The 26,592-nt window shown below is 39.6% G+C and overlaps 1 protein-coding gene across 6 annotated transcripts in view; it reads right to left on the bottom strand.

The window, feature by feature from the left end:
• The window catches only part of NISCH (nischarin), a 29,585-nt gene extending 2,993 nt beyond the window's left edge, over nt 1-26,592 (bottom strand). The window contains exons 1-18 of one of the 6 annotated variants that reach the window (XM_009091031.4): nt 26,320-26,592; nt 20,801-20,884; nt 19,889-20,071; nt 16,556-16,604; nt 14,698-14,861; nt 13,246-13,341; nt 11,545-11,640; nt 11,076-11,231; nt 9,744-9,812; nt 9,110-9,295; nt 8,779-8,907; nt 8,244-8,357; nt 7,320-7,428; nt 4,648-4,769; nt 3,736-3,788; nt 1,951-3,258; nt 1,385-1,559; nt 75-228 (exon numbers count right to left, since the gene is read on the bottom strand). In XM_009091031.4, the coding sequence (XP_009089279.1) occupies nt 75-228; nt 1,385-1,559; nt 1,951-3,258; nt 3,736-3,788; nt 4,648-4,769; nt 7,320-7,428; nt 8,244-8,357; nt 8,779-8,907; nt 9,110-9,295; nt 9,744-9,812; nt 11,076-11,231; nt 11,545-11,640; nt 13,246-13,341; nt 14,698-14,861; nt 16,556-16,604; nt 19,889-20,071; nt 20,801-20,884; nt 26,320-26,406 (3,334 nt within the window). In that variant the 5' untranslated portion in view covers nt 26,407-26,592. Of the gene's footprint in view, nt 1-74; nt 229-1,384; nt 1,560-1,950; nt 3,259-3,735; nt 3,789-4,647; nt 4,770-7,311; nt 7,429-8,243; nt 8,358-8,778; nt 8,908-9,109; nt 9,296-9,743; nt 9,813-11,075; nt 11,232-11,544; nt 11,641-13,245; nt 13,342-14,697; nt 14,862-16,555; nt 16,605-19,888; nt 20,072-20,800; nt 20,885-26,319 lie in introns of those variants that run through there. The other 5 variants (XM_018915013.3, XM_050979223.1, XM_050979224.1 and 2 more) reach the window with 5 other exon arrangements.

The following is a 26,592-nucleotide window of genomic DNA, read 5'->3' as shown; positions in this document are numbered from 1 at the left end:
TTCTTAGACTGAGGACAAACACAGAGAGGGATTAAGCTGGTAATGTGATTAAAGGATCAAAGTAACTTTTTTACCTGACTGGTGCTCATCTGCATGAATGAAAGAATCATCCAACAGAAAGTAAATAGCTTTTGTTGAGAGAAGCACACAAGCCATCACTTCCACACTGGGAGTCTTGTAAAACAGAACTGAAGACCACATGAGGTGTCTCAACTCTTCATTTTCCACCTAAGATGTAAATTTTATTTCATAAGCACAAACTTTAATATTTCAGACAGTTTCATCCCCTTAGAGGCAGCTTAAGACCCCCAGAGAAACAACTTCAAAATCTTAAACATCTGAACATGCTCTGGGGTCAAAGAGAGGTAGTTCACCTCAAAGCTGCTAAATGAGGCCACAATGGCACCCACTGAAAATATCTTGTGTTTATATAAGAAAATTATTTCTCTGTTATAAGCAAATTATTTCTTGCTTTCTAACCAAAATTAGAAAAAATACAGAAAAACATCTCAGTTATAAGAAAGACTTTTTAGGGCAAACACTGCAGGCAAATCTTTAATCACCAGCTGAGCAGTGGCCTGCCAAACCTCAAGTCTGCTGAGCCTTTAGGTGTTTCTGAGGATTGGATTCAAAGACCCTGGAGAGAGGACAGGAGCACAGCTTGCCACTGCAGCTGCTGCTCCAACTCAGCATCTTCCCAGTTTCTAACTTGGTGGGCTTACTGTGAACTTTTAAATGAGTCACCTGCTTTTTTTATCAGCTTCTTCTGATATAAAAAGAGAAGCACAGCTTGTAACTGTGCTTACTTAAAACATTTGGAAGAGAGGTAAGGGAATAAGAAAACTATCTATTTCTCAAGCTTTTCAATTTGTACTCAAATCACAGTGATTTATCACTCAAAAAGCCACATAATAAAATTTGGGTAATATTCTTACTTCTCAATCTGATGTTTTTCAGAAATCAGGTTTATCTGTACATGTTTCTGGAGTAGCTGCAGCCATGCACAGTACTACAAAAACACGTCAGAAGACTTATTTATTGATGTAGATAAGAACCATCCCAAAAATAATTTCATTCCTAGTATTTTGCCACTTTAAAGAAAATAGAGGAACATTCTTGGAGCAATCACATATTCAAGACATAATTAGAGTACTCTCCTGATCAGCACCACAGATCCTGAAGGCAGAATCTGCCTTGCAGGATTCCAATTGCTGTAGCAGGGAACCCAAAATGGAATAACACACAGATTCTTGATCAAAATGTTTTCAGGTTTCCCAGAGCCTAATTCTTGTGGCTAAATTTGATCAGGAAAGTTTTTATAGATACTGTGTAGTACAGAAAATTCACAAAGCATGTTTTTATACACTTGATATGGATATGATACCTCTGCAATGTTGCTATGGAAAAATTCAACCAGGGCTCTTCCCTTCAGCCCAGCCACATACTGCAGAGACACAGAAACATGAAGGTGAACAGGAATCTGGTTGTCTTCTGTTATCTTCTGCATAAGAAGCTCAGATGGGTATAAGGATGACAATGTCAGATGAGGCTTGCAAAAACTAGAAAAGAACCAGAACACAAGTAATCAAAATGTGAAGATATACACAGCTTTTTCCCTGCAAACATATTTGTATTTAATTCAAAAATTAAAACCAGGTAACTTCCATTTTTAATAGTTTAAATTATTTATATCTTGACCATAGCTGTCAATCTGCTATGACCTCAGCCTGCAGGCACATGAAATAGGAAGTTTCCTTCCATCATAAATTACATTTTACATTGCAGAAAAAAACCCTGTCCAGGATAACCATTCACACTTACACCAGACAAGCACAATGCAGAAGTATTTCATCAATACTACAGTCCAAACCCAACCACAATGACAGCAGCAAACACAGGGGTCAGGCCACATCAAGCACTGTGCTAGAGACCTTTCACAGGAACCATTACCTGGCTGCCTGACCGTGTCTGCTTGCCTCCACAGCGTGATTTCTTACAGCATCCAATTTGCTTGAAGCTTTGAAAATAATAATAGTCTTTACATCCTGGAGCAGTGTCCTTAGAAGGCTGTAGATTCTTAGAAAGTGGAATTTCTCATGAGGTAGAACAAACACTGCTGTAACAAATCTGTATCCAACAAGCAACTCCAGAACATGTCCATCCAAAAAGGAACCCTTCTGCTGCGTGGCACCGTGAGTTGGATGCAGCACAAGTGATGCCAATGGAATTCTATTCAGCTTAAAAACACTTCCCAACTCCTCTGTGCCTGCCCATTTACCTGGCAGTAAACTGAAATCCACCTTTACTATGTACAAATGCTGGGGTGTTAGAAATATCCAACATGGATGGACCACACAGGGACTCTGGTCAGAAGATTTATATACTGAAGAATAAAGTGCAGGACACAAAACATTCTTTGACCATTCCTTGTTATTGCCAGCTGACTCTGGTTGATGCAAGACTTTCTGAACATTGGTTTTATTCCCATAAACAAGATATGTTGGGAAACAACCTTTTATTTCAACATCTTCAGCTGAAATGCAATTCATTTCCATGAGCTGACAGAGAAATTCTTGGAGATTTGCTTTTCTACAGTACCATGTGGAGCTTGGTAACACTGATGTGTAGTGTTGAGAGCAACACGTTTGTAAACAGGAATAAAAGTCTTGAAGATTCTGGGAGTCTGAAACAATAAACAAGCAGTGGTCACTGTTTTTCAGCTTCAGAGTTAAACAGATTTCTGGCAGGAGAAAGCCAAATTCTATTAGGTCAGTGTAGGGAAAACACAGTGTTAATTTCAAGGCAGAAGGGATGTGCTGGCAATTTCCTCTCAATTCCTGATGAGGAATCTCAAACACAGCTAGCATCTCATCAGTCAAAACCAAACAGGAAGCAAACTGTCTGAGTCCTTTATGAATGTGAATTGAAAAGCTCCAGAGAATTTTGATTATGTCAACACTCTCCACTGCCATGTTGTCAGATGATTGAGCATCCAAAGTAGTGCTGAACTCAAAAGTCTGATCTCCTTCATGAAGTCCCATTTCAAAATATCCATCTGCTTTGTCTGTGGTTGTGGAATTGCCCACAGGGCTTCCTTTATTCTCTGTGGGAGAGGGGGCAGATTTCTGCACAGCCTGCACTATTGAGGCAGAAAGGTGCTGGATAAAGTCTTGGTTGGTGGCAGTGTAGGACATACAATTAAAAGGCAAGATGATGGTGTTACAGGGGTCAGGCACTGCACAGTGTTCTCTCTCCAAACTTCAAAAGAGAGAAGGAGTCACAGTAAGTACAAACTTGAGTTTAAAAACAGTTATGGCTACCTACAATTCTCGGTGCTGCTTCTCAGAACTTTGATACTTGCTCTTGCTAACACAGTTAAATCAGTGTAATTTTGTAGAACACCTTTGTACTACACAGCTACTGATTTTAAAGGCTGGTAGCGTGTAATTCTATAGAAAGTAAAAACTAAAATGTTTAACTCCTCTTTCCTTTCCCATCCCCAGTAAGCACAACCTCACAAGCTAAAGGACTAGACAATACAGCTATTGCTGGTACTGAAACCACCAGCTGCACTCCAGGGTTCAAAGGTTAAAAGCATATTTTTGGTTCAAAAAACCAGAGGCAGAATACAATGAAAGAGACTGTTTTGCCCTAAAGGCTGTGTTTAGGAAAACAGTATACACTGTTATTACCCGAAAGCTAACAAGGATTTAAACCAGAATTAATGTAGCTTACCACACATGACCACCACCATACTCTTTGCATGAAGCCAATAAAGAGGCAGGTGCCTAAGGAGAAGAAAGTAACATCAGGAAGCTGTAAACTACTTAGGAACTCAGCACACATGAGAAGCAAAGTTAATGCTGGCTCATGCTTTTTAAAGCTGGCCAAGTCCTGCTGTTTTCACAGGGAGCTTAACAGCCATCCTTTGAGGACCCAAAAATACTGTTTGCTTTAGGCTGGGCATTCAACTAAGGCAGAAGAATGAACTCTGCAGCTGACCTGAGAACAGATCCAACCTGTGACCCAGGCATTTCAGCACTCTACAAAGTTTTACTGAATTAGTGTAACATGAAGCCAAACACTAAGGGAACCTGACAAAGACCAACTACACTGGTAGCAAAGGAAGAGACACCAAGTCTTCCTGTCTTATTCCTTGAAGGCATGCATATGAAGAGTGCTTCTAATAGCACAAAAGAAATCACAAACCAGAAGTTATCAGACAGGAAGAGATTGAAGAAGACAAATTAAGGCCATTGCCTATTGACAGGGAGAAGATTCTTCTGCTCTACCAGCAAGAGAATCACCTTTCTAAAACTAATACTGTAATATGATATGACACAATTGTTACACTCAGCATCTAAATGGCTATTAAATGATGTTATACTAGTACTGGATAAACACCTCCAAGCCATAGTGGCAACAGTTCTCTGCAACTCTGGTAAACTTGGATTCTGCATTTAATTTATCAGCTGGACCAAACAACCTTGAATCAAATTTGGGGCTGCCTGCTTTTCCACTAAAATAGCTCTGAGAAGCAAAAAACCCTTTGCTATGGATTACCATGATAATCTAAGTTTAACATCAGAAATAAGTTTGCAAAAGCTTTTTAAAATACTATAATATAAAGAGAAGTGTGGCAATTACCTGAATTTTACATCTGGAGTCTGGTATTTCAAAGCATCTCTGGGGAACTGTATGGTCTGTAGGAGTCGAATCACTGGATTGCAAAAAACTGCTGGCTAGGACTGTTTCTTCACAAATTATTTCTAGAACAAATATAAACAACTCTTTAAATCACTGAAGTAAAACAAAAATAAATGTCTTATAATATCTGCCAATCAAGTGGAATTAAAACTGTATAATCAAGATCTAATCATAAATCATTAAAGCTAAAGGATATCTTCACACAATAGGCAGGACAAAAAAGCAAGCAGAATTTTAGTTTAATTGAAAAAGACTGCTACAGCTTCTTTCCCAAACTAACAATCAATTTGAATCTCAAATTCTGGTGTAAGAAATCTTGACAGAGTTCCATTTTAACAGAACTAGTCAGCTGCTAGGCTGGCAGGGCACTCTTCATTAACTTTGTAGCACAATCCCAAATTGCAAGCTTCAACTGACCAATATCTGTAATATCTGTGTACAGCCTTCAACCAGACTGAGAAGCTCTGATCTCTCAAATGCCTCTTCAGATATTATCTCACCTTATTTGAAACCTTTTTCAAGGGTTCAATGCTGAATCATCAGTAAAAACTTATAAGGAGTGAATACAAGGCAACATTCTCAGGGATGTTTGACGTTTTGCCAGTTTGATATTCACAGCATGGAACTGACACAACAGAGCAAATCAATTTTCAGTATTGCCACTGAGCCAGCCAGCTCAAGTATTTAAATATGAAAATAACCAACAAAATTACAGTGGGGACATGTTTCTGGCTTGAGCATAAAAACCTGTATGCATCTTTCTGGATTGATGGTAAAGTTCAGCAGATTACACCAAGACATCTCATGGTCAGAGGAAACACAAGAGGTATTTATTACTTGAACAAAATACTGTGTTAGCAAGAAGGAAACTCAAATTGACAGGAAAACCAGAAGATGACAGCATTATTTTTGATTTTCTGTTCCCTATATAAATATTTAATCTTTTTCCATAAGCCATTTCCCAATGACATTAAGTATGAATAATATGTTACGGAAACAGATGGTGTCTAGAAAATGCAGAGAAAACAATTCATAGAAACAGCATATCAGGAAATTAATTCCATTATTCATGACTTAGGTCTAACAGTGAAACTAATTGCTTAGCATATTTCCATTTTCTTTAAAATAGATTTCTCAAAACTGGTATTTTGAAAGCAACCCTTCATAGTTAGATATGTAGCAAATAATAAATTTTTATTGCTGAAACTGAAAAACAGCCTGCACAGCCCTCATTTTCCCATTATTTATAAAAGCCTTCCCCAAAATTCTACTGAAGGAATTTTATGGAAAAGGACTACAGTAAATAAACCTTGACTCTTATACCACTCTATAGAACTCCTAAGTCCTTTAGAAAGATCTGTATTTTCTTTTCTCCTGAGATTTTTTTGTTTCTAAACATTTACTGTAGTAGAAAAAAACCTATTGATAAATAATTTAAACAGTCCCAGGGGTTGCTGACATATATTTTTACAGCAAGTTCTGTATAAAACTGCAGGTTGTTACATAGTTACAGAACTGAGACAGTCTGTCAAGTGCTTAATATTTTAAAGCAAACATTTAGTTGATTTTGGAAAAACTGGCATTTTTCTGCAGATGAAAAATGATCTAGAAGGGCTACAAAGGCAAAGTACATAAATAGGAACTGAATGTGTATCTAGGTGTCTGCCCCTTAATCAAACGCTGTCAGAACAGTTTCATTTTTCTAAAGTGAACAAAGAAACCTCTGCTGATTCTGCAGAAGTCACAGCAATGGACTTTTTCCAAAGATCAAGCTCCTTAGGGATGCTTCTCTCCCTTATCCACTAATCCATTGATTAATGGTAAGAGGAAGCTGTGCCACCCCAAGAAACTGAGAAGATAATTCCTGCTCTTTTAGATTGGTACGAAGTCTTCTCTCACTATGCATATTCTACTGCACTTTTCAATCAGACAAAAGCCAAAACCAGCAAGTATTTTTATCTCTTTTTCTCAGTCACATAAGTGAATATTCACATAAGTCAGTCCTATGGGCTAAAGAGAAAAGTTAAATCATTCTAAGTTCCTAATGAAGCAGGCACATTCATTTGAAACACAGAGTAAAAAAACTTGAGGTGAGGTCAGCAGGTACTATAGAGCACAACAGATGTGCTGAAATCACCAGCTCAGCCAGAACACTAATCCCACAGGTGTCTTTTACTCATCTCCTTTCTCTGTCTTCCCCTGGTGTGACAGAAATGCACCTCTTGCAAAAAGCACTAATGGAACATATGCTGCTGGAGCTCGCATTTTGCAGACCAAGAATGGGTAGTGAACCAATTTTAAAATATTTCTTTCTATGCCATTAAGGCATGATTCTAAACCTGGAAATGGCATCTAGTCCTCTGCAGGATGATGCAGTGAAAAGTCCTGTAGCCAAATTCTCACGTCAGGTATTTAACCACTACTGGGAACTACAGGCCAGTTTTGCTGAGTCACATTCCATACAACTTTCACTTTCAAAGCCAATTCTACCATGTCTTTGTGCTTGTCTTGAAAGCCCTAAATCCATGCACATAATATTCATGTATATCAATGCAGCTTAGAAAAGCAGAACCAAGAGGCTCAGCCCAGCAGCACGATACATACATGATTACCTTGGCTGGAGCTGACAGGACGAGGCAGAGAGGGAGAGGAAGGACGAACAGTAAGAGAAGAACAGTTTGATTTGGAGCTGGCAGCAGTGAGCCTGGAGTCCTCACTGATCTAATAAAGAAAGTATGCAGCAATTAAAGAAAAAAACTAAATACACAGGACACATGAGATCCTGAACTAAATAAGTCCACATAAGATTTCTCAATTTTAGTAAAGGAAAGTTAGTGCCAGCTTTTTTTTTTTTTTTTGGAGGGGGGTGGTCACCTCCTCTAAGTCTCAATTTTCACTAGGTGGAATTCCACTAAGAATCCTTTTAGAGAAGCCATTCTGATCACTGACTAATCACTGTATTGACAGAATTGGCAGTGTCACAAGTCAAAACAATGACACCAGGATTTCTACATTGTAGGGACAGACCCTCTTCTGTCTCTACATTGGTTTCCAAAGTAAGACTAACCAACTACACAGCACACAGCCAGGTATGAGGGAAGGCAAGGAGAATTCAGATTTCTGATTCTGTCCCACTGCTGACTACCCACAGGAAGAAAGTTTGGGGAAGTAATTTCAGTACTCTGCAATGCAAGCAGTAAAATCACAGCTCTGAAATACTTGTTTAAGATACAAAACATGGCTGTTAAGGTCAATTGTGAATTCACTGTGTACACCATTAAGCCATTTTATCTTTTCCTCCCACTTCCTCTCTCCCAAGCCAGCCCACAAAACAGAAGGTCAGATAACTACCAAAAATGCATTGAAAACTAAATAGGAAAAAGATGCAACATTAAAAGTTCATATCACATTAAAACACAAAGCATAAACATTTTAATGCTAAGGAAAAATTAGTGCATTCTGTGAAAATCTAACCTGTAGAAGTAATTCTGTAAGCTTTTGTAATCTGCACATTCTAGTACTCTCACCAGACTCACCTTTTTATCAGAGTTGCTGAGTTTGTATTTCACCTCCTTTGCCTTTTGAATAGCTTTTAGCACTTCCACTGTGTCTAGTTCCTTTTCTGTGGTAACAATGTTATCCAAACAAACCTAAAAAAAAAGTTAAAATATCTAAAAGTATTGCAAATGAGGCATTCTCCAATTTTTATTAATGGAATAATCAAAAATTACCACAGCTCAATGCAAGCCATGTGCATCTTTGTAACCATTACACAGAAGCAATTACCACATTAGACCTTGAGCTAACATCACTTTAATGCAGACTCATCAACATTTAGCAAGTTTAACACCATTTCAGCACAACAGTGTTTCAATATTAACAGACTGTTACCCAATGAGGCAGGGTAAAATCTCATTTAGATCCCGGAGCACAGCTGAGTAACATTAATAAAGTTTCACTCTCTAAACACCTTCTCCAATACACTCCAAAAACTCATCAGGTTTTCAGAGCATTTGCACCACTTCCCTTAGCTGGCTGAAGAGAGGGTGAGAAGAGCAGCACTGGGCTCACCTCTGAGGCCCTGTCTCCAAACTGAGCGAGGACTTTGGTCCGGTAATCAGGGATGATGCTCAGTGGGTTGCTGGATAACATCACCTTCTCCAAGCATGGCAGGCTGCCAATGTTTTTTACTTCATCAATCTGGAAGTATTTGAACAAAAGCATGAATATAGACTGGCAAAATGAAAATGAGCACACAGACTGAGCATTTCTTGCATAGATTACATACATACAACAACCAGGAAAAATCACTTCAGCCACTTTTATTTATTTGCAATTTGATCCACTAAAAGAAATGGCATCTGATCTAACACACATTTTGACACCAAAAGTCAACTGTTACCTGTTCTATTTTGTTGTTGCTCAGGTCCAAGTTGACTAATGAGTACAGTTTGTTAAGACCACACAGCCTTTCCAGCTGATTTCCTGCTAAATTCAGAGTTTTGATGTTTCCCAGTTTTGTGTGAACACCTTCTAGTGATGTAAGTTTGTTGTAGGATAAGTCCAGGTGAACAAGGTTGTACAGATGCTACAACAGCACAGAAAATTCATGTCATACACCAATTAAAACTAAACAAAAATGCTATCTTATGGCTGGCTCATTTTATTGTGCAACAGTGTTTTCTGGACACTACATAGCATGAAAGACATGACCTGAAACTGCTCATTACAAAGGTTAAAGCCTGTAGAAATGGAATTTCCTCCACTGCATTTTTACCAACCCACACATACAGCTGGCAGTGAATGAATTTAGTTAAAAACTAAATGTTGTATGTCAATATTGGCAAAGAAATTAAACTATCCAGGAGCAGTTAAGAAATGCATCACTAAAAGAGTACTTCGTGTTACAAAGAATCAGCTATTTGGGCTGAAACTACTCTCCATGAAGATGAGCAACAAAATTCTGAAGCATGAAAATCTGTGTTCTAAAGTCTCACCAGCTGGGTAAAACATTCACCTTCAAATGCATCACTTACCTGTAAATTTTCCACCAGAGACACCCCATTGTGACTCAAATCCAGGAACTCAATCTTTGGAATTAATTTCTAGAAGGGAAAAAACCCCACATGTGTTAAATGCACTTTAGTTTTAAGTCAGGCCACACTTCCCTCAGTATCTGCTGACCAGCAAAAGCAATGGAAAGGTGTTATCCAACACAGTCTCTCTTCCCAGCTTCTGGCATTAAGAAAGCATTCTGCGTGACTCGGGGCAAAAAAGAGCTGACTCCTGCTCATAAGAAAACCAGGTTACTCTGAGGGGCACCATTCAGTTTTAATCTGATGCCTGGTTTCTTACTGAAGACAAATAATTTCTCCTAATTAATCCCCACTAAATATAGATCAAATTCACTAATGCTGCTTTGGTCTTATCAAATAGAAAAAACAGGGGATTTATGCTACACACAAACCCAGATAAAGACAATAGAACTAAAATCCAGAGTAAGTGCATTACTGATTATACCAGCCAACTACTACAAGGTCACACAAACTTGTAGAAAATGCATTTAACTTAGAAATTCTTTTACTTTTTACTTGGGGGTCTCAAACCTTGAACTTGATGCTAAATTCTCACATCAGTGTTTTGCATCTGCTTTATTTTGGTTGTAATCTCAGAATTGATTTGCCTTGACAGGCCAGTTAAGACCTGCACACAGACCTGAAGCATCTTAAATCTACATCACAAAAAGTTATGAACAAGATAATTATGCTCCAATTCTATGATGTCTGGTTGAGCTACACATGTAACTATTTCCAGCTTCACAAGAGTAGCTCAAGTAAAAAGCTATGTTCATATTTTACCAGTCTCTTGTGATGAATGTTAATTTTTTTCTTAATAGCTGATTTACAAAACAAAATTCTAAAGTACTGGTAAAATACTCCAAAGTTTGTTTTCATGCTTTTCATATTGTTTTGATGTCAAGAAAGCTGCCAGCAAGTCATAAATTTTTAAATATGCAGGAAACTCCAGCCTAGATAACCACTCCAAAGTTGAGCCATGAGGTGTTTTTTCTTTTAAAAAAAAATTTAAAAAAAAATCTAATTGGCTCCTACAGCCAAGGCAAACAGTTTCAAAAAGTGAGAATTCATGGAAATGCCTACAGAACACAAAATGACAAAACTACTCTCCTTTAGCAAAGGAAATGAAGTTCTTATAGAACAAACATCCTAAGCACTAACTTGGGTAGATAACCAACATAAAGTGCAACTGAAAATTCTCCAGAAAAAGCAGTAGAGCAAACCCAAAATCCTTGCTGTCTATAATGTGCCACAGATAATTAATTTTTTCCACAAATTAAAAATGCTTCTTACCACTGAGTCATCAATTTCAGAGATGCTATTGTGACTCATATCCAAAGTTGTTAAAGTTCTCCAGGTTGGGATAATTGCTGTCACTGGACAACTGGAATCCAGTGCATCCTCTGGCTCCCACTGATCAAACTCAGAGGCTTCAGGCACCAGGATTTCCTATTTAACAGAGGGACACCAACATTTGGCTTAAATCTTCAGGGAGAGCTAATGGTTTTGGAAATTATCCCAACAATCCCATGTAAGCAAGCATCAAAAGTGTCCCTGTGAAGGGACACATCCCAACACTTCCCTCAGTGAAACTTGAGATTCTGTAAGGTTAGAAAACCCTTAGAATTCCATGGTTTTAAAAACAGAATCTGCAATAGGCAGTACAGAAAACTCCATGAACTCCAAATGGACATTTCCCCATTGTGCATGCTGGTTTTGCACATGCTTTGAACACTCACCAGAAGGAGGAACTTGCTCTTACCTTCATTGATGTTGCTGAAAATCGAACACTCAGTGTGGCCAGAGCATGTTTTGATGAAGTCAGCCCTTTGATAAGCTTTCCCCCACAATGACTGATCTATTTTAAAAAAATCACATTACAAAGTCAGAAGTACTAGGACAGACAAATGAGACACAAAAGAGGTAGCTGAAAGCTCCAACAGCAGATTCTACAGCAATCTGAAAAGTAGTTACAGCCCTTCCCTAAAATCTCCTGAGATTATGAGGTCAGAAAGACTGACACTTGGCAAAGATAAAGCAAGAAATTAGAGACATAACAAGAGAAAAGTGAAATTCAAACATATATTTAAACAAAGCTTCTCCATTGACTTTCCACTTCTCCCACGTGTTCAAGGTGAAACTACCCAGGTGATTTAAGAGGTCACAGCATTTTTACTGTTACCTAAAAGAAATCTACTTCAAGCTATGACTCTACCTGCAGACACATTCATTTGGGTATCAGATGTCCTTTTTATCATAAGAAAAAAGAAATGCCTAGAAAGTGAGGACACTAATCTAAATGACCTGTAGTCAGCTAATTACACAGACTAAATTTAAGATTATAAAGTCTCCTTTTCTGTAGCTCAATTTGAACCAACATTACTGAAAATCTGCTACAGCATCTGTCCAGGTCCTTCTCTGTAGACAGTCACACACATTGTGCAACCATGAGAGCTGGCACATTTGCTGGTGTATCAGGAAAACCACAATGAACCGACAGAGATTGAAAAATCTGTCATTCTTGAAAAAATTCTTCCCAGATTACCACTTTTACTTTTTGGACAGTGCTTACTTTGGGATGAAAGTGTTCATCTAGTGTCAGCCAATCCAAAACCTTTCATGAACATACAATTTCAAAAGTCTTCAAGATCTAAAATCTTTTTTCCTCACATTCATGCTCACAGAAAAGGGGAAAATTGACACATTTCTGCACTATCCTCTCTATTGTGTTAGACTCTCTCACTCTATTGTAGTTTCTTTCCTCTATGAGAACGACAATAAATCACTTAGTTCAGAAATACACTTCAGTTCTCAACCAACAACTGTCTCATATCAATGAGACAAGAGCATTCATGTACTAGAAAAAATACAGCATCCACCAAAAGTGCATAGACTGCATGACAGAATTGGGTAGTCTCTCTCTCTCTCTCTCTGCAAAGACCTAAAGTAGTCAAGAAGATATTTCAAAAAATACCCATTGAAAACTGCTAGAAACCCTGGTATTTATATGGCAAGCAGAGCAGTGAAAAACATCTGTAAATTATCAAGCAAGCAGCACTAGACCCAAAAGGGCACTTTTACAAAAAATTTAATGTCAGGGCATTTTCACAAATACTTGACATACTTTTTTTCCAAACTAAAAGCACTTTGTAATAGGGGATCCTACTATAACCACTTGTTAGTTCTTTCAGGTACTGGAAAGGCACTCAGGTATAGGTTTTGTATGAATACTGGAAACTGGTTTTTTTTTGGAAATGCACACAGTGCAAGGTCCTCTAATTTAAACATTGTGTCCTTATTTCCAAAACTTGTGAAAAAACATTGTTTCACAAATGAAACAGTCCTCCTGATCTCTGCATTCCCCAGCTCCAGTGGCAAATCAAAGCAGAGGATCACCAGTTCTGAGATATAGGCAGCAGCCCGGGCATTTGCAGAGCACATATGAGCAGTATCCCAGTCCTACCTCTATTTGATGAAGTGATTTGAAAATAGACAGATCAAAAGGCAAGAGATGCTCCTGAATGTTACTGGTTCCAAAAGGTCCCCCTGTTCCAGTGACCTGGCATTTAAAACATTAAAGAACTGAGTTAGTGTACACAATCCAACTTGTTCACATTCCAGTCTTACACAGGCAATGGCCCAAGGGCAGTGGCTTGGAAAGACAGCCAAAGTTCCAAGCAATTTTTCAAATATGAAATGATTCATGACACTTGCAGGTTAACTCTTCAGGAAAACAAATACTAGTTGCTCCAGCTAAGTGCACTGAACTTGAAGTGCCACCTTGTGCTTGCATTCTGTAGCACATGGGGCATGCAAAAAGCAATATCATAAGCAAGGCTGACCAAGGCTCCATTCTTAGCTGAAAATCAGAGAAAATTCACTGAAAACAACTTCCATGAAACCTCTGAACCCTCCAAGTCAGCACTGTCTTTAATTCCACTACAAGGGATGAAGTTCAAGGCATTGACAAAATGGGTTTGAAGAAAACAAGCATTACACTGATGCATCAATAAAAATGCATCTGGTATTTCCATATGGTCATAGGATTCTGGCCTCAAAGCATGTCAGCAGCAAAAAAAGCAGGTGGCTTCATTATGTTTGTTGAGAATAGAATTTTGAGAGAAAACTCAAAGGGTTTTCTCTGGTTTTATGTATCTTACAAGTTCTGAATGTGCCCACTCACAAGCATTCAGAAGGGCTAGAAATTCTGCAGATGCCGATTTTTCTAAACAATAAGCTCTTCTCCAGCCAGAAAATCCTCCCTTTAGAGGATTCTATACAGACAGAGGATGACAAAGGCAACTGAGGAGCCCCAGGAACACCAGCACAGCTGTGGCTTTGCTTCCCTGATCCACCATTTGATTTCAGATTTGAACACACGACACAGTTAAAAGGCAGCTCCTCATGCCACAAAGGGGCTAAAATGAGTTTTTGAGTCATAGCAAGCAGTGTTTAAAAAAATTACTTTAGGGAAAGTCTAATTCATTTATTTGGTAGAAAAAAAAGTCATATTGTCTCCTGACAAAAACTATCTGTTCTGAGGCCATTTTACATTTATTCTGAAATGGCATTTTAGCTAGAAATTCAGGGCCATCTATGAAATTGAGGCACTTTTTAGGGGTTTATTTTTAACTTTCAGATGCAGTCAGACAGTGAGAAAGGGGGCAAGATTTATACAGATGCACATATGCACATGTATTCATATACAGTGGCCTACCCATAATGCCTGCAAAGAAAGCAAGGTTGAAGAGGTCAATATTTATTTCTTTACCCATCCCCACTGGCACCCAGCAAAATTCTGTGGCTGCATCTATACAGAGGGCACTGCTGAAAAGATCACATCACACAGCAAAACACCTTGGCAACGTGGATTGAAGCATTGGCAGCATAAACACCTATTTAATATTGACCTCACCTTTAGATACTTGAGTCTACAAGTGAAATCCAGAATATGCCCAAGATCTGTTTTGGCATCTCCATTAGCACAGGTAGGTTTGCCCTGCAGCAGCTGCTGAGTGACAGCGTACAACTGCAAGGGCCTGATGGTGAAGACTTCTCCAGCCATTAAGAGCTGCTCTCCTGAAAAACAGAGTAGCTTAGGATCAAACACAATGCTGCAAGGGTTACACAGGAATAAATGGTACAAGGAAAATAGTACCATGTAACAGTACCTTCACTACAAAATGTGCAGTGATACACATTTGTCATTTGCACTCTAAGATGAAAATTGAGGTAGCAAAATAATTATTTTAACACCAAGATAACTCAGGTATTCAAGTGGGCACTCATGATACAGGCCTGAAGTTCCTAATGCAACTAATGGCAAATTTCCTTCAGTCTTAACGGGACTGGAATCAAAGTTTCTTTACATAATGTAAGAGTTATCAAACTTTTCCTGATATATCTTCAAGTTTATAGCAGTTAGGTTTTTTCTATTAAGAAAACACAGCACCTGCTATCTAAAATACAGACCTCAGATCTTTTGCTATGCTGCCTAAATGCAGAATTGTGGTGAATGTGTTTTTTTGAAAACACATTTGAAAGTATGGGGATTGAAAACACATTTGAAAGTATGGGGATGGGGATTTTCCACATGCTAGTACCAAAGCAAATGCCCAGAACAGAAAACGCCTTATCTAATTATAATTTCACAATCCAATTTAACAGTAGGAACAGCAGGAAGCAGCACATAAAAGCCTCTCTGAAGGCACCATAAGCTCAACGTAGGCTACAGCAGCTGGAACACACACATGGAATGAATATCTTTCTTCCTTTTAGGGACATCAGTTTGACTTCATGGACAAGAAAGCATCAGCTTTTGTTATAAGCAGAGCTCTGAGAAATGCTCTGAGGAATAAAATTCCCTTTAGCTTCAGTGGGATCAAGTCCAAGAGTCCAGCTGCACATACATTACTGGAAAGTTACACTAATACAGAGCAGTCAGTGACACATCAACAATTCTCGTATCAGTGAGACTGCAGGCACTAGAAAGTCAGCAAAGATTTTTTCACAAGCTTAAGATATTCCAAAATTCGCTGAATGGACTCTCTAAGATGGCTTTACCTAAAGGTAACTTTCTGCCAGAAAATCTGAAATGGCATTGCAGAAACATGTTTCACCTATCACGCCTACCACGCCTCAGCCAACTGGAATTATAAAGTAGCATCTTGCATGTCCTTCAAAACAAAAATAGCAGGGTTTAATCCTTTCACATATCTCCTGCTGTTAATGGAGCAGCTGGAGCTGTTGTAATTACAGTAAGAGCGTTTCATTTTCATTGCCAGCCTCAGAAAAGCACACCCTTAAATTAACTGACCAGGTCTCCTCTTTCCTGAATTCTGGAAGAATAATATTTAGATATGTAAAGTAATCTCTTGCATTTAGTACACAGACTGTCAGGACTCACTAACACAGACCAAGCTTCCTTCCAGGTTACACTAAAACACACTGAGACAGAGAGCTTAGCAAAAGCTCCTGATCACCACTGCCACATCCTGTCTCTTAATGACACAGCCTAGGAGGCCCTTTTCAAAACATACATTCACCAATTTCTTGTTTCCAACAGTGGCTGCAAGACTGTTGCAACTCCTCACAAAAAGCAGCTTGAATTAAAGTGCAAGCAGCAAGAAAAAGAAAAAAAGAAAGAAGTGAGAGAAAAAGTATTAATCAGATATGGAAGAGCAGATCTCTCATTGTGTGGAGGTAAAATATGAAAGATACGTGAATGCATGAACAGAGAAAACATTCCTGAATAAACACTGCAAGTTCCTTACCTTTGTGAAAGAGCTCTTCAGCCAATGCAGCAGTGATCCCATTGATCTCCTGCAAACAATAAACCACTGCAATAAGTGTTATTTGCATACTTATGGCTCCAATTTTTAATTTAGACCTTCAGTGAAGTATCCTTTTTTCGCTGTGGTAGAGGACTGGTTTGTTGTGGTTTTTTTTTTAACTGAAATCAGGGGTAACTTTTTTATAGATTTCTTTGTAACTTGAAAATGATTCCTAGAAATTACTTGACATTGTTTTATTTCATGTGATTTTCACTTCCAAGATGAAAGACAGTGAATTTTAAAAATCTCATTCTTCGCACATTAATAAAAGGGCAGCAGCAATTAGAGCAAGTTATTACTAGCCATCATTAGCCCAACTTGGAAGACAGATCTGTTTTGAAGAAAATATTACAAGTGTAGTGTTCCTCAAATTTTAACATTAAGACCATTCTAATGCCTCAAGTACTCAACATTTCCTCAAAATATCACTAACACAGAGAATGCTTTAGATTAACAGGTCTACAGAAAAAAAAGAGATATAAAAATTAAGTCTTCTGGACTTCAATTCTACTATGCTTGCTGCAAAGTAATGCAAACCCCTCCTCTTCTCATCATCCCTCTTCCCCTCCTGGACCCACCCAGGTGCTCAACCTCCACTCCTGGCACTGATGGCTCCAGCATGAAAGGCTGAAAACTCCCAGTGCAGGGATTTGTACTCTCTGAATCTGCAGGTGCACAAAGATCAGTACAAGTATTTTCCACCTGGGCACACCTCTCTCCACTAAAAGCAAATGCCCTGTGCAAGTCCAGAAATAGTTCTGAGCACTTCCAACAGCTCCCTTTCAAAGGCCCACAAAAAGAACAAAATAAAACTATTTGTGAAGGTGAAGCTTCCCCTAGACAAACATCTCATTTTAAGGTAGCTGCAAAGTATGAACAGATATTATGGATCACTGCCATGAATATTTCATAAGTTTACTTTGCTGACAAATACCTCATGATTCATTACAAGGGAATACATCCACAGGACATCTGCAGCAGACAGCTCGGTTCATTTCATGAGGCAAGGATTTTAGAACATCACATTCTTAGTGCAACTGAAACCCCATTCACTGAGGACAAACAAAGCCTCCACGCCATAGTTTTGAGAACAACAAGCTCAAAGCTGTATTCCAAAATAAATTAAACAATTCTGATTCACATTTGAATAAGCCAGTTACATTCATCTGGCAAGCACAGACTTAATTGAAAACTCTACTCTGTATCTCTTTTGTCATCTGGGACACGGAGCCAAAATTTTTTTTCTACATTTAAAATTGGAACAAGATTATGACTTACACTGTTCAGTGACTAGCAGGCAAAAAAAGGAACTCTATTCCTCTATCAGATCTACAAGAGACTTCTTGTCTTAGCTATAACCACTTAAATGCATCACACCCACAGAAGTCCATTGTTTGCAGGTGTGTCTGAACAGCAGTTTGTGGGTACTCAATGCTTCTCCTGCAAAACCTACATGTAAGTTAACAAACCCAATCTTGTAAGATGACAAAGACTGTGCGACAAAATAGGCATCCCCGTATCACTGCAGAAACCCTTTTCAATGTCAAAGTAACAATAAAGTTCTACATGCTGTCACATGCAACTGTTTCTCTTTGCTAGGCAGTACCCAACAACAAGTAAAGGCTTCAAAGTGACTTTAATGTATCAATGGCTGGTATTTTGACTCCATTTAGTTCTATTAACCTGGGAAATGAAATTAACTAATCCTTACTGGAAATACTGCAAAAGAGAATAGACAAAAATATTGTAGACTTCCTACAAAAATTAATGAGGCAATATCAGGGATTATAACAGCCCCAGTATGTACATGCGTTGTCTGGTAATGAAGATATTTTAAAAGATCAAAGTTCTGCAGAAAGGTCTTTTTTCCAGTAGAATTACTTCAGTAAATATTTAGCTGTTCTCCTGAATAATTAACACATTTTTGGTAAATATTTAAAAGTATTCTTAAGTTCCAAGCAAAAAAACAATAGAGTTTACAACTAAGTCAGATCCCCCTAAAGCAAAGAAATGCAGATTGAGCAACATCTTTCCTCTTAATATCCAAGAGCAGTTCAGAAACAGGGAAGGATTCATATTCAAATACTCCTAGCTCTTTGGAAAAGCCAAAAAAGATTACATTACAGGAGGAAAAAAATAGTCCTGAGAAATAAGTCAGGGGCAAGGAAGAACTTCTGCTTGTATAAAAACCATGTGGAATTACAATACTGAAACTTTAATGAAACAGACATTATTTACAAGATAGAGCACAGAACAGAAAAATTATGCAATTTGCTGGTGATCACTGGAATTTTGGTTTATTCGAACAGAATTCTCCCTACATTGTCAGATACTTTGAATAAATTTAAAATCCATCTCAGAGGGCTTGATAGTTACAAATCTGTGCTTGTCTCTCAAGCCTGCAAGGCAATAGCAACAGTGTGGAATAAATCTTTTACTATTTTTATCTAAGAAATTCTGAAGTCTCACCAAGATAATTAAGTTCATGTAACATAACTAAACCAGGCTTTCTTTTGTTGCTAAAACTTAATTAACACCTAACTGATCACCTGTGACTAATTTCTGAAGCTTTTCTATGAAACCCTGAAGAGCCTTCTCAAAACATCCCACCCCAAAGCAGTGACTTCTCCTCCTTTCCACTCAGCTCTCCAGTGCTTTTTCCTCTTGATGAAATTCCTTCTCCCCCTTACAACATGATGCCATATTGCAAAAAAAGCCTAACTATACACAAGAGATGAACAAATTGCAATCTGAACATGAAATCAAGTAATTGCTTCTTGCTTCAAGTATCCTTTACCGTAACATTCTGTCTGCTGGGGCTATTTCTCCAAAGGCCACTCCATCATTGTGCTTCCACAGAGAAGCATCATTTTTCTTAATTTGGGCTACTGAAACTGTTTCAGTGTGAACCACAGCTCCAGCCATTAGCTAAGTAGGGGGGTGTGGATCCATTATGCAATATTCATTTGAGAGCCAGCACTTTTGACTTCAGCCTAACCAATTCAGCCTCACATTTATTCACAGCATCTAACTCTCCTGCCAGCATTTATTTTTTCTTCTTAGAGTCCCTGCCCACACTACTTCCCAGCACAGTGTCTACTGCAATAAATAGTGGTGTCAAAAATCTTAAAAATATGCTTTGTTATATTGTGCAAAATGTTGAAAAAGAGCCATTTCAGCAAATTCATGAAGATTCCACAGAATTCTCTCCAAGTCAAAAAATTAGGGAAAGAGAGTCAGGCCTCTATTCAGACACTAAAAACATAAACTTACATATAAATGAAAGTGTAGGAAGTGTGACAAAACTTTTGGTACAGTAACAGGGAACTTGAGCAGCAGAGTTTGCAGGTAGATCTCCAGTTCCTTTTGTCTTTTCTCCACAAGGCTTTTGGAATTTTTTCCAATGATCTTCTTCGGAGGTAACAGATTTTTATCTATTTTCTTCTCTGAAACAAGCTGAAAGACAAAGACCAGAGCTAATACCAGACACACCCTCTGAACTTGCACAAAAGATGCAATGGAACACATTAAGTGCATGTTGCCTGATGCTGGGAAGATCCAAAAATAAAATTACATCAGTAAATTTAGCTACTGCCTTCAAAGTATTAGGTATTTTCAGAAAGAACATTTTGTCATGGAATGATCAGAGTGTAATAACAGTGTCTGCTCAAAGAATCACTCTCAGTCCCAGGGCAGAATGCAACAAATGTGATAAAACAACAAAATAACCAGTGCATTTCTGAGAAAACAGAACACTCTTGAATAAAGTTGACTTTTCCCCATTTTTGTTTTTTATCAGCACTGGTTGGTAAATATCCCATGCTACTTTAAAGATGTTTTTATCATCCACTGTGATGAGACTTTGGCCACCAAATCAGCTGATCATAAACATCCTTCTTAAGCAAAAAGTTCACTGACTCCAGCCTGAACTCTCCTCTCTGACACAGCTTCCACCCAAGGCTAAAGCTGTCCCGGTCAACCTCCCCCAGTTCAAGAGGGGAGTGTTACAGGGGCAAGTAACAATGTTCTCACAAAGAGGACTTAGTCTGCAGTTCAAGTGGCATCTGGCAGATATTCTCTTTCTTTACTGAAGAAAGAAATTATGTAAATCACTCTGTAAAACAGAACTACAACAACTGTACAAAGTTTTGTAAGATACCAAGGTCACAGTTTTAACATTCTTACCTTTTCATGCAGGTCATGGAAATCACTGTAACGATGTTTGACTGTCCACTGATGATTGCCAACACTGACCTGAATAATGTACACCTGGAAGGATGAAAATCAGGTAAGGACACTGCAAAACATTTAAAGAGAAGCTGACTGTGAGACCTGCTGATTGATGGAGCACTGTAAGGCGGGTATATATTCTGCGAGAATCAGAGCTAAGGAAATGCTAACCCCAGGTCTGAGGGGGCTTTGCTGATGGGGGATGCCTGATGTCACTCATGAGGGTGCTCCACAGCAAGAACATACAGATGCCTCAGTATAAAGCAATGGCTTTTTGCAACCCAAAGGTTAATGACCAAGGGCTCTAAGCTACTTCTTTTCCCAAAAGTTTCTGCTAACTGAAGCTGGTCCTTATAGCTACCCACAAGCATGAGACAGCAGCATCCCTTCTTCCATCTACCAAGTTCCACAATGGGCAGAGGAACTTGGCAAGCATCCTGCTGTCATTTTAGTTAAGCAGAAATCTGGAGCTTAACCCTTGAGAAAACAGAACAAATCCTTTGGCTGGGTGGATGCTGTTTTATTCCTTTTGGGGTAAAGCACACAAGACATCTTCCTGAAGAGTTACCGAGCCCAAAGATTCACTACAATTATCTAAAGCAACCCAACATCTCCTAATACAAAAACAAGTATTTTCAGCTGTGCATGTAGCAAACAAAGATTTTCATTCTAGGTGACTTTTTTCTGGATTGAACAGTACTGGTTTTGCAGGAAACTCAGCCTACCTTTCGATATGCCAGAAACAAACCATCCCAAAGACATTTTAAAGGTACAAGCTAAAACACAAGCCAAAAACAAAGAAGGCTCTGCAAAACCAGTTCCACAGCTACTTGAATACAATAAATTAAATAAACTATATTATCCAGTCCAACTGTAGTCTTTGGGGAAAACACCAGCTTGTAATCAAATCTTGAAAGCATTTAATACAGTTAAGAACTTGCTTACTACCACAGATCACCCAGAGCTGACTCATAACTGCTATGAGGATGATACACATCTAGTTGCTAAACCCACATGAGAAAACAAAAATCAGTAACAGCTTCAATCTGTTACATAAAAGACCAGTTTTCACTTACTGCAAGTACAGAGCAGCACAATGTCAAGCATTAAATAGAATACCACCTGCATTTTAGAAGATGAAGTATAGTTTATGCCAGTTTTATTTTGTAAGCATCTGACACAGGCTCACTGAGCAAAACCCAAGCCCTACAGAGAACCAAACCAAGATGTCTGACTCGTGCACGCGGTGAGTGACACATCAGTGCTGGGATGAGCACTGAAAACACAGAAGAATGCCCACACAGAATTATGGACTCAATTAAGGCCTGTGCCTGTTTTCCTGTCATGCTCTGTTGGGAAACAGCAGATCAGGATTAATCACTGTGTTGGTGACAAACCAGAACAGAAATAACACCAGCATTCAAAAGCACCTCACAACCCTGAGGAAAGCAAGGAGAAACTCCAAGAAATGAAACGTGGAGGTAAAGAAGTACTACATTTATAAGCCATAATAAAAATACCAATTGTTTTGAAAAGCTGACTGTGCTAAACTATAGTAGAGCAAGCAGCACATCTAAATGCAATGCACATTAAATACACAAGGCATGAAACCTAAGATTAGACACTGGAAACTCAGTAACTTCACATGTCCCAACAGACAACTTACCAGGTGACCAAGCAAACCCCTCCTCCCTGTATAAAACACAGAGTAAATTTGTAATAAAGGTTTAATTATCCTTTTGCTGAAATGGCAAGCACTGACCACTTCTAGAAACACAGCACTTACTGAAATGGACAGTCTGGTTGGGAAAAGTACCTGTTAAAGTGAGTGTTTGCATGCACTGATACAATTCATTAAGTTAAGTCTTTAAAAAGCTGTAGCATTTCCCATCTAGAAGACAGCCAGGGCAGGCAGTACATATTCACCCCTCCAAACAGCATCAGTATGCAGAGACAGCAACTGATTTCACATCAATCCACAAGCTGCCATTATCCTGAAGAATAAATATTTAAATGCAATATGCTGATGTGTGTATTGACTTGTCTTAATATAGAAATAAAGCATTTTAAAGCAAAAAATCCCCTTAGATATTTCACTGTTTTAGGAGCTTAAGTTCATCATCAACAGTTTTTGAGTGCACTAATACAACAAGGCTGAAGTTAAGGTCCTCCAAGGGCTGCCTGTCACACCAAGTGCTAAAGGAATACATGGATAGATGATGACATCGTCATTCTGTACTTTCTTGCGGACATAAATAAATACACCATGTGAAAACCCTTTATGTTCACAGGATTTCCTCCTCCACCTGTCTCTACCAAACCCTTCTGAATAAAACGTTTTGTCCGTTTTTCTATAAATCAGCTCTTTTGGTTATGTTCTACTTTGCAAAGCAAAGTGTTTGACATATTTGCAATGCTGTTTTTGTCAAGCCACTACAAGTTCTTTGCAGTTAAGACCCCACATCACCAAACAATATCCCTTCACTTTCTTAAACACTAAGGGCTGAAAGACCTACTAAACATTTTTAAAGTAGATACTAAATGAACAACAGTGATTCCAGACTGCTTTGTTCACTTCCTATACACAGTACAAAAACCTGCCTACATTGCTTTACATGGAGAACTGGCATTTCTACATTGTGTCTCATCCCACTGTACATGCTTCAGTACTGTAAAAAAACCAAATAACAACCCAACACTTAAATGACAGAGCTCTCCAGAGGACGCCTGGGACACAGGTGTGACTACAGCCAGTAGGTCCCAAATTCCAGAGCAGTGATAGAGCCACATCTCCTCCTTCTGCCTCATCATGTAGTCAGTTTACACCCATTCAAGGAAGCAACAGTATTTCCTTAAATATCAAAGTTAGTATTTATGTTAAAAACAGCTGCAAAAACCAGGAAAAGCAGGAAGACAATTTTAGGCCAACAAATGCATAGCAGGAAACAAATGAAGCACTGACAGCCTTGAGGCCTTCTACTTAAAACCAGTCTTCAGTCAGCATCAGTTGGACCAGCACACCCTGGGGAAACACCCTGTAGAAATGCTCACAGCTTACTAACCCAACAGAAAACACATCAACCAGTGCAGCATTTTTTCCTGCTGGATTTACTCATACCTTACCTTTCATGCTAAACACTCCAAGGAAAGTCACATTTTTGAAAATACCTTCAACATTACACAGAACTGTGGGGCTGGCTCCCTGATATATTCTACAGGATCTGGTATCACAACTGTCAAATGGATGTCAGGACAGCCCCCTTCTATTGAGAGTGAGCTCTGAAATACAGAGTGCAATAGGAAGCTCATATGCCACAAGAAAAACAACTCTTTTAAAACCAAGGATGTAAATAGGATCACTGCCACTTGACCACATGGTAATGGATGAAGATGCAGGTTGCTACAGCTGTATTTTCTTTCTTACCTTTACCAAATTTGACTGACTTTTACACCATTTAACAGTCTCTGTCCTGGTGCAGATCTTTGTCATGTCCTTAGGCTCCACTCAACTAATTATGAACACTAAACACATGCTATTTTTTTCAAAAACTTTTCACCTGTGACAAATTTTGTAAAACTTCTGGTTTCATTTAAAGATCTAGTCCCACATTTCTAATGACTTGGGCCTGTCTCATAAAAGCTAACAAGCAGCCTTGGAGTCCTGCTAACAGCTCCAGGGGGTTTACACACAAGCAAGCTTAGTGCCAACATGTCTTCAAAAATGCAGCAAGAGAATCAAAGTAGGACCAAATACTGGTAAATCCTGTCTATCATACACTGCACTTTTAAAGCTCCTAAGAAAAATGGCATTAAAGTAGCATGGTATTTCCATAACCACTAAAGAAAGAAATCTGGTCTTCAGAAAATAAACTTCCTTGGGCTTAGCTGGAGCAGCTGAAAATGTTATCCTCAACTATCAGCCGATCAGATGAACACCACCTGCAGAGTTACACACCTGAACTCCAGTTCAATCTATAACATTAATGATGTCACCCAAGGGTGACCCTACCACAGCACTTGTCTGCAGACTGAAGCAGCAAAGAAGCTCCTTTCACCTCCTGCACCATAACTTCCAGAGGGATAAGGGGGCAGATGACACTGGGGTTGACACTTTGTCAACTGAATGCACTTGATTTTCTCATTCACTGGTATTGCATAATACTGATTGAAATTCTCAACACCAGCACCAGCACTGCTGAGTCTTGGTTCACACCTGACATGGAAGTTTCCAGTCCCCCAGCCACGGGTCTCACTGTGCCTCTCGGCTGACTGAGGGTTGAACCACATCCTAACACACCCCCAACAGCAGTGGTACCATTTCTGAGAATACACATCATGCAACTTAGAGAATGAGCTCAGGCACTTCTCAGAGATTCATTTCAAGCTTGCAGTCAACTCCTTGTCCAAATGCTCCACACATTTTTGCCTGTAAATATGGCAACTCACCACCTGAAAGTCATTCCCACAATCGTGTTCCAATAGCCATCACCTGGGAAGGAGTTAGGCTCTTCATGTGCCACAGCTGTGTAAAGCTCTATCCTATTAACAACTCAGAAACCACACTCCTGTTGCTCTGTTTTCCCTGGATACCTTTACAGAGGCAGGACCATGAAGTATTACTTGCATCCATCACACAGCTTTCCAAATACTGTCTTTCTGAACCATTGCTTCCCTTTCCCTTTTCTTTCCCACAGCAGGAAGCCTGTCATCCGTGAGCATTCTACCAAAAGAAGTTCTTTCAAATCGCACTAAAATAAGGCAGAAGAAGAAAACATTTTTTAGTTATATAACTAAAGGGTGGTGTGCTCGAGGCATTTTCTATCTGCAATTATTCTGAGGTTTGCTTTAGGATGAGCTTCTTCCTGAAAAACAGACCAATTAACTCTTGGTAGAATGCAACCAGATGAAAAACAAGTTATATATCAAAAGCTTCATTCCTTCCCCAAATTAAAACACTGCTGGCAATTTTTTTTTTTTTTTTTTTGGTAGGGTAAAGGAAAAACTGTCTATCCTAAATCATCTGATTTCCTCTGGAAAAAAGATCAGAGGGGTTTTTTATGATACTTCCACGCGAAGGAAAGATTTTCTGTTTTGTTTAGTGGAGCTTTGAAAGCTATGTTTACTCGATAGCAATCTCTCATAAACATACGCACATACACGTAGATATATACGGGCAAGAACACGACACTTGCCCACGGAGCCTCCGCCTCTCCCAAAGGACCGAGGGGCTCGGAGCCGCTGCTCCCGGCGGAGCCCCGCTCCCACGCGGCTCCTTTCTCCGAAGCCCCTTGGAAACTTGCGCCAAATGTCTCGCTCCGTCCCCAGAGTGGGCACGGCTCCGGCCGAGCACAGCTGCCGTGGGCAGCCCGACACCGAGCCCGGCCTCACCCGCTCCCCCGGCACCGCTGAGGCGGCGGGCCCGCTGCCCCCATCCCCGCCGCCCGCACGTCCCGCACGGCCTCCCCGCTCCGCACCGTGTATGTCTCCACCAGCTCAGAGCCCAGGACTCGGGCCTCCCGCGGGGGCTCCTCGCCGTCCTCGCCTCCCGCCGCCGCCTCCATGTCGCCGGGAGAAGCGCCGGGGCACAGCCGCTCAGGCCGTCACGGCTCCCCCGTGGCCGCCGCCGCCGCCCGCACCCGCCGCTCGCCCGGCCCGCACTGCCGCCGCCGCCATCTTGGCTCGACCCCCCTCAGGGCGCGGCGCGCTCCGCCCGCGCCCCTTTATGGGCACAGGGGGGTGGGGTCCGG

The sequence above is a fragment of the Serinus canaria genome, chromosome 12, assembly GCF_022539315.1.
Source record: "Serinus canaria isolate serCan28SL12 chromosome 12, serCan2020, whole genome shotgun sequence".
Taxonomy (NCBI): Eukaryota; Metazoa; Chordata; class Aves; order Passeriformes; family Fringillidae; genus Serinus; species Serinus canaria.
Note: the sequence above shows the minus strand (reverse complement) of the source record. Positions and strands in the feature narration are given on the sequence as shown.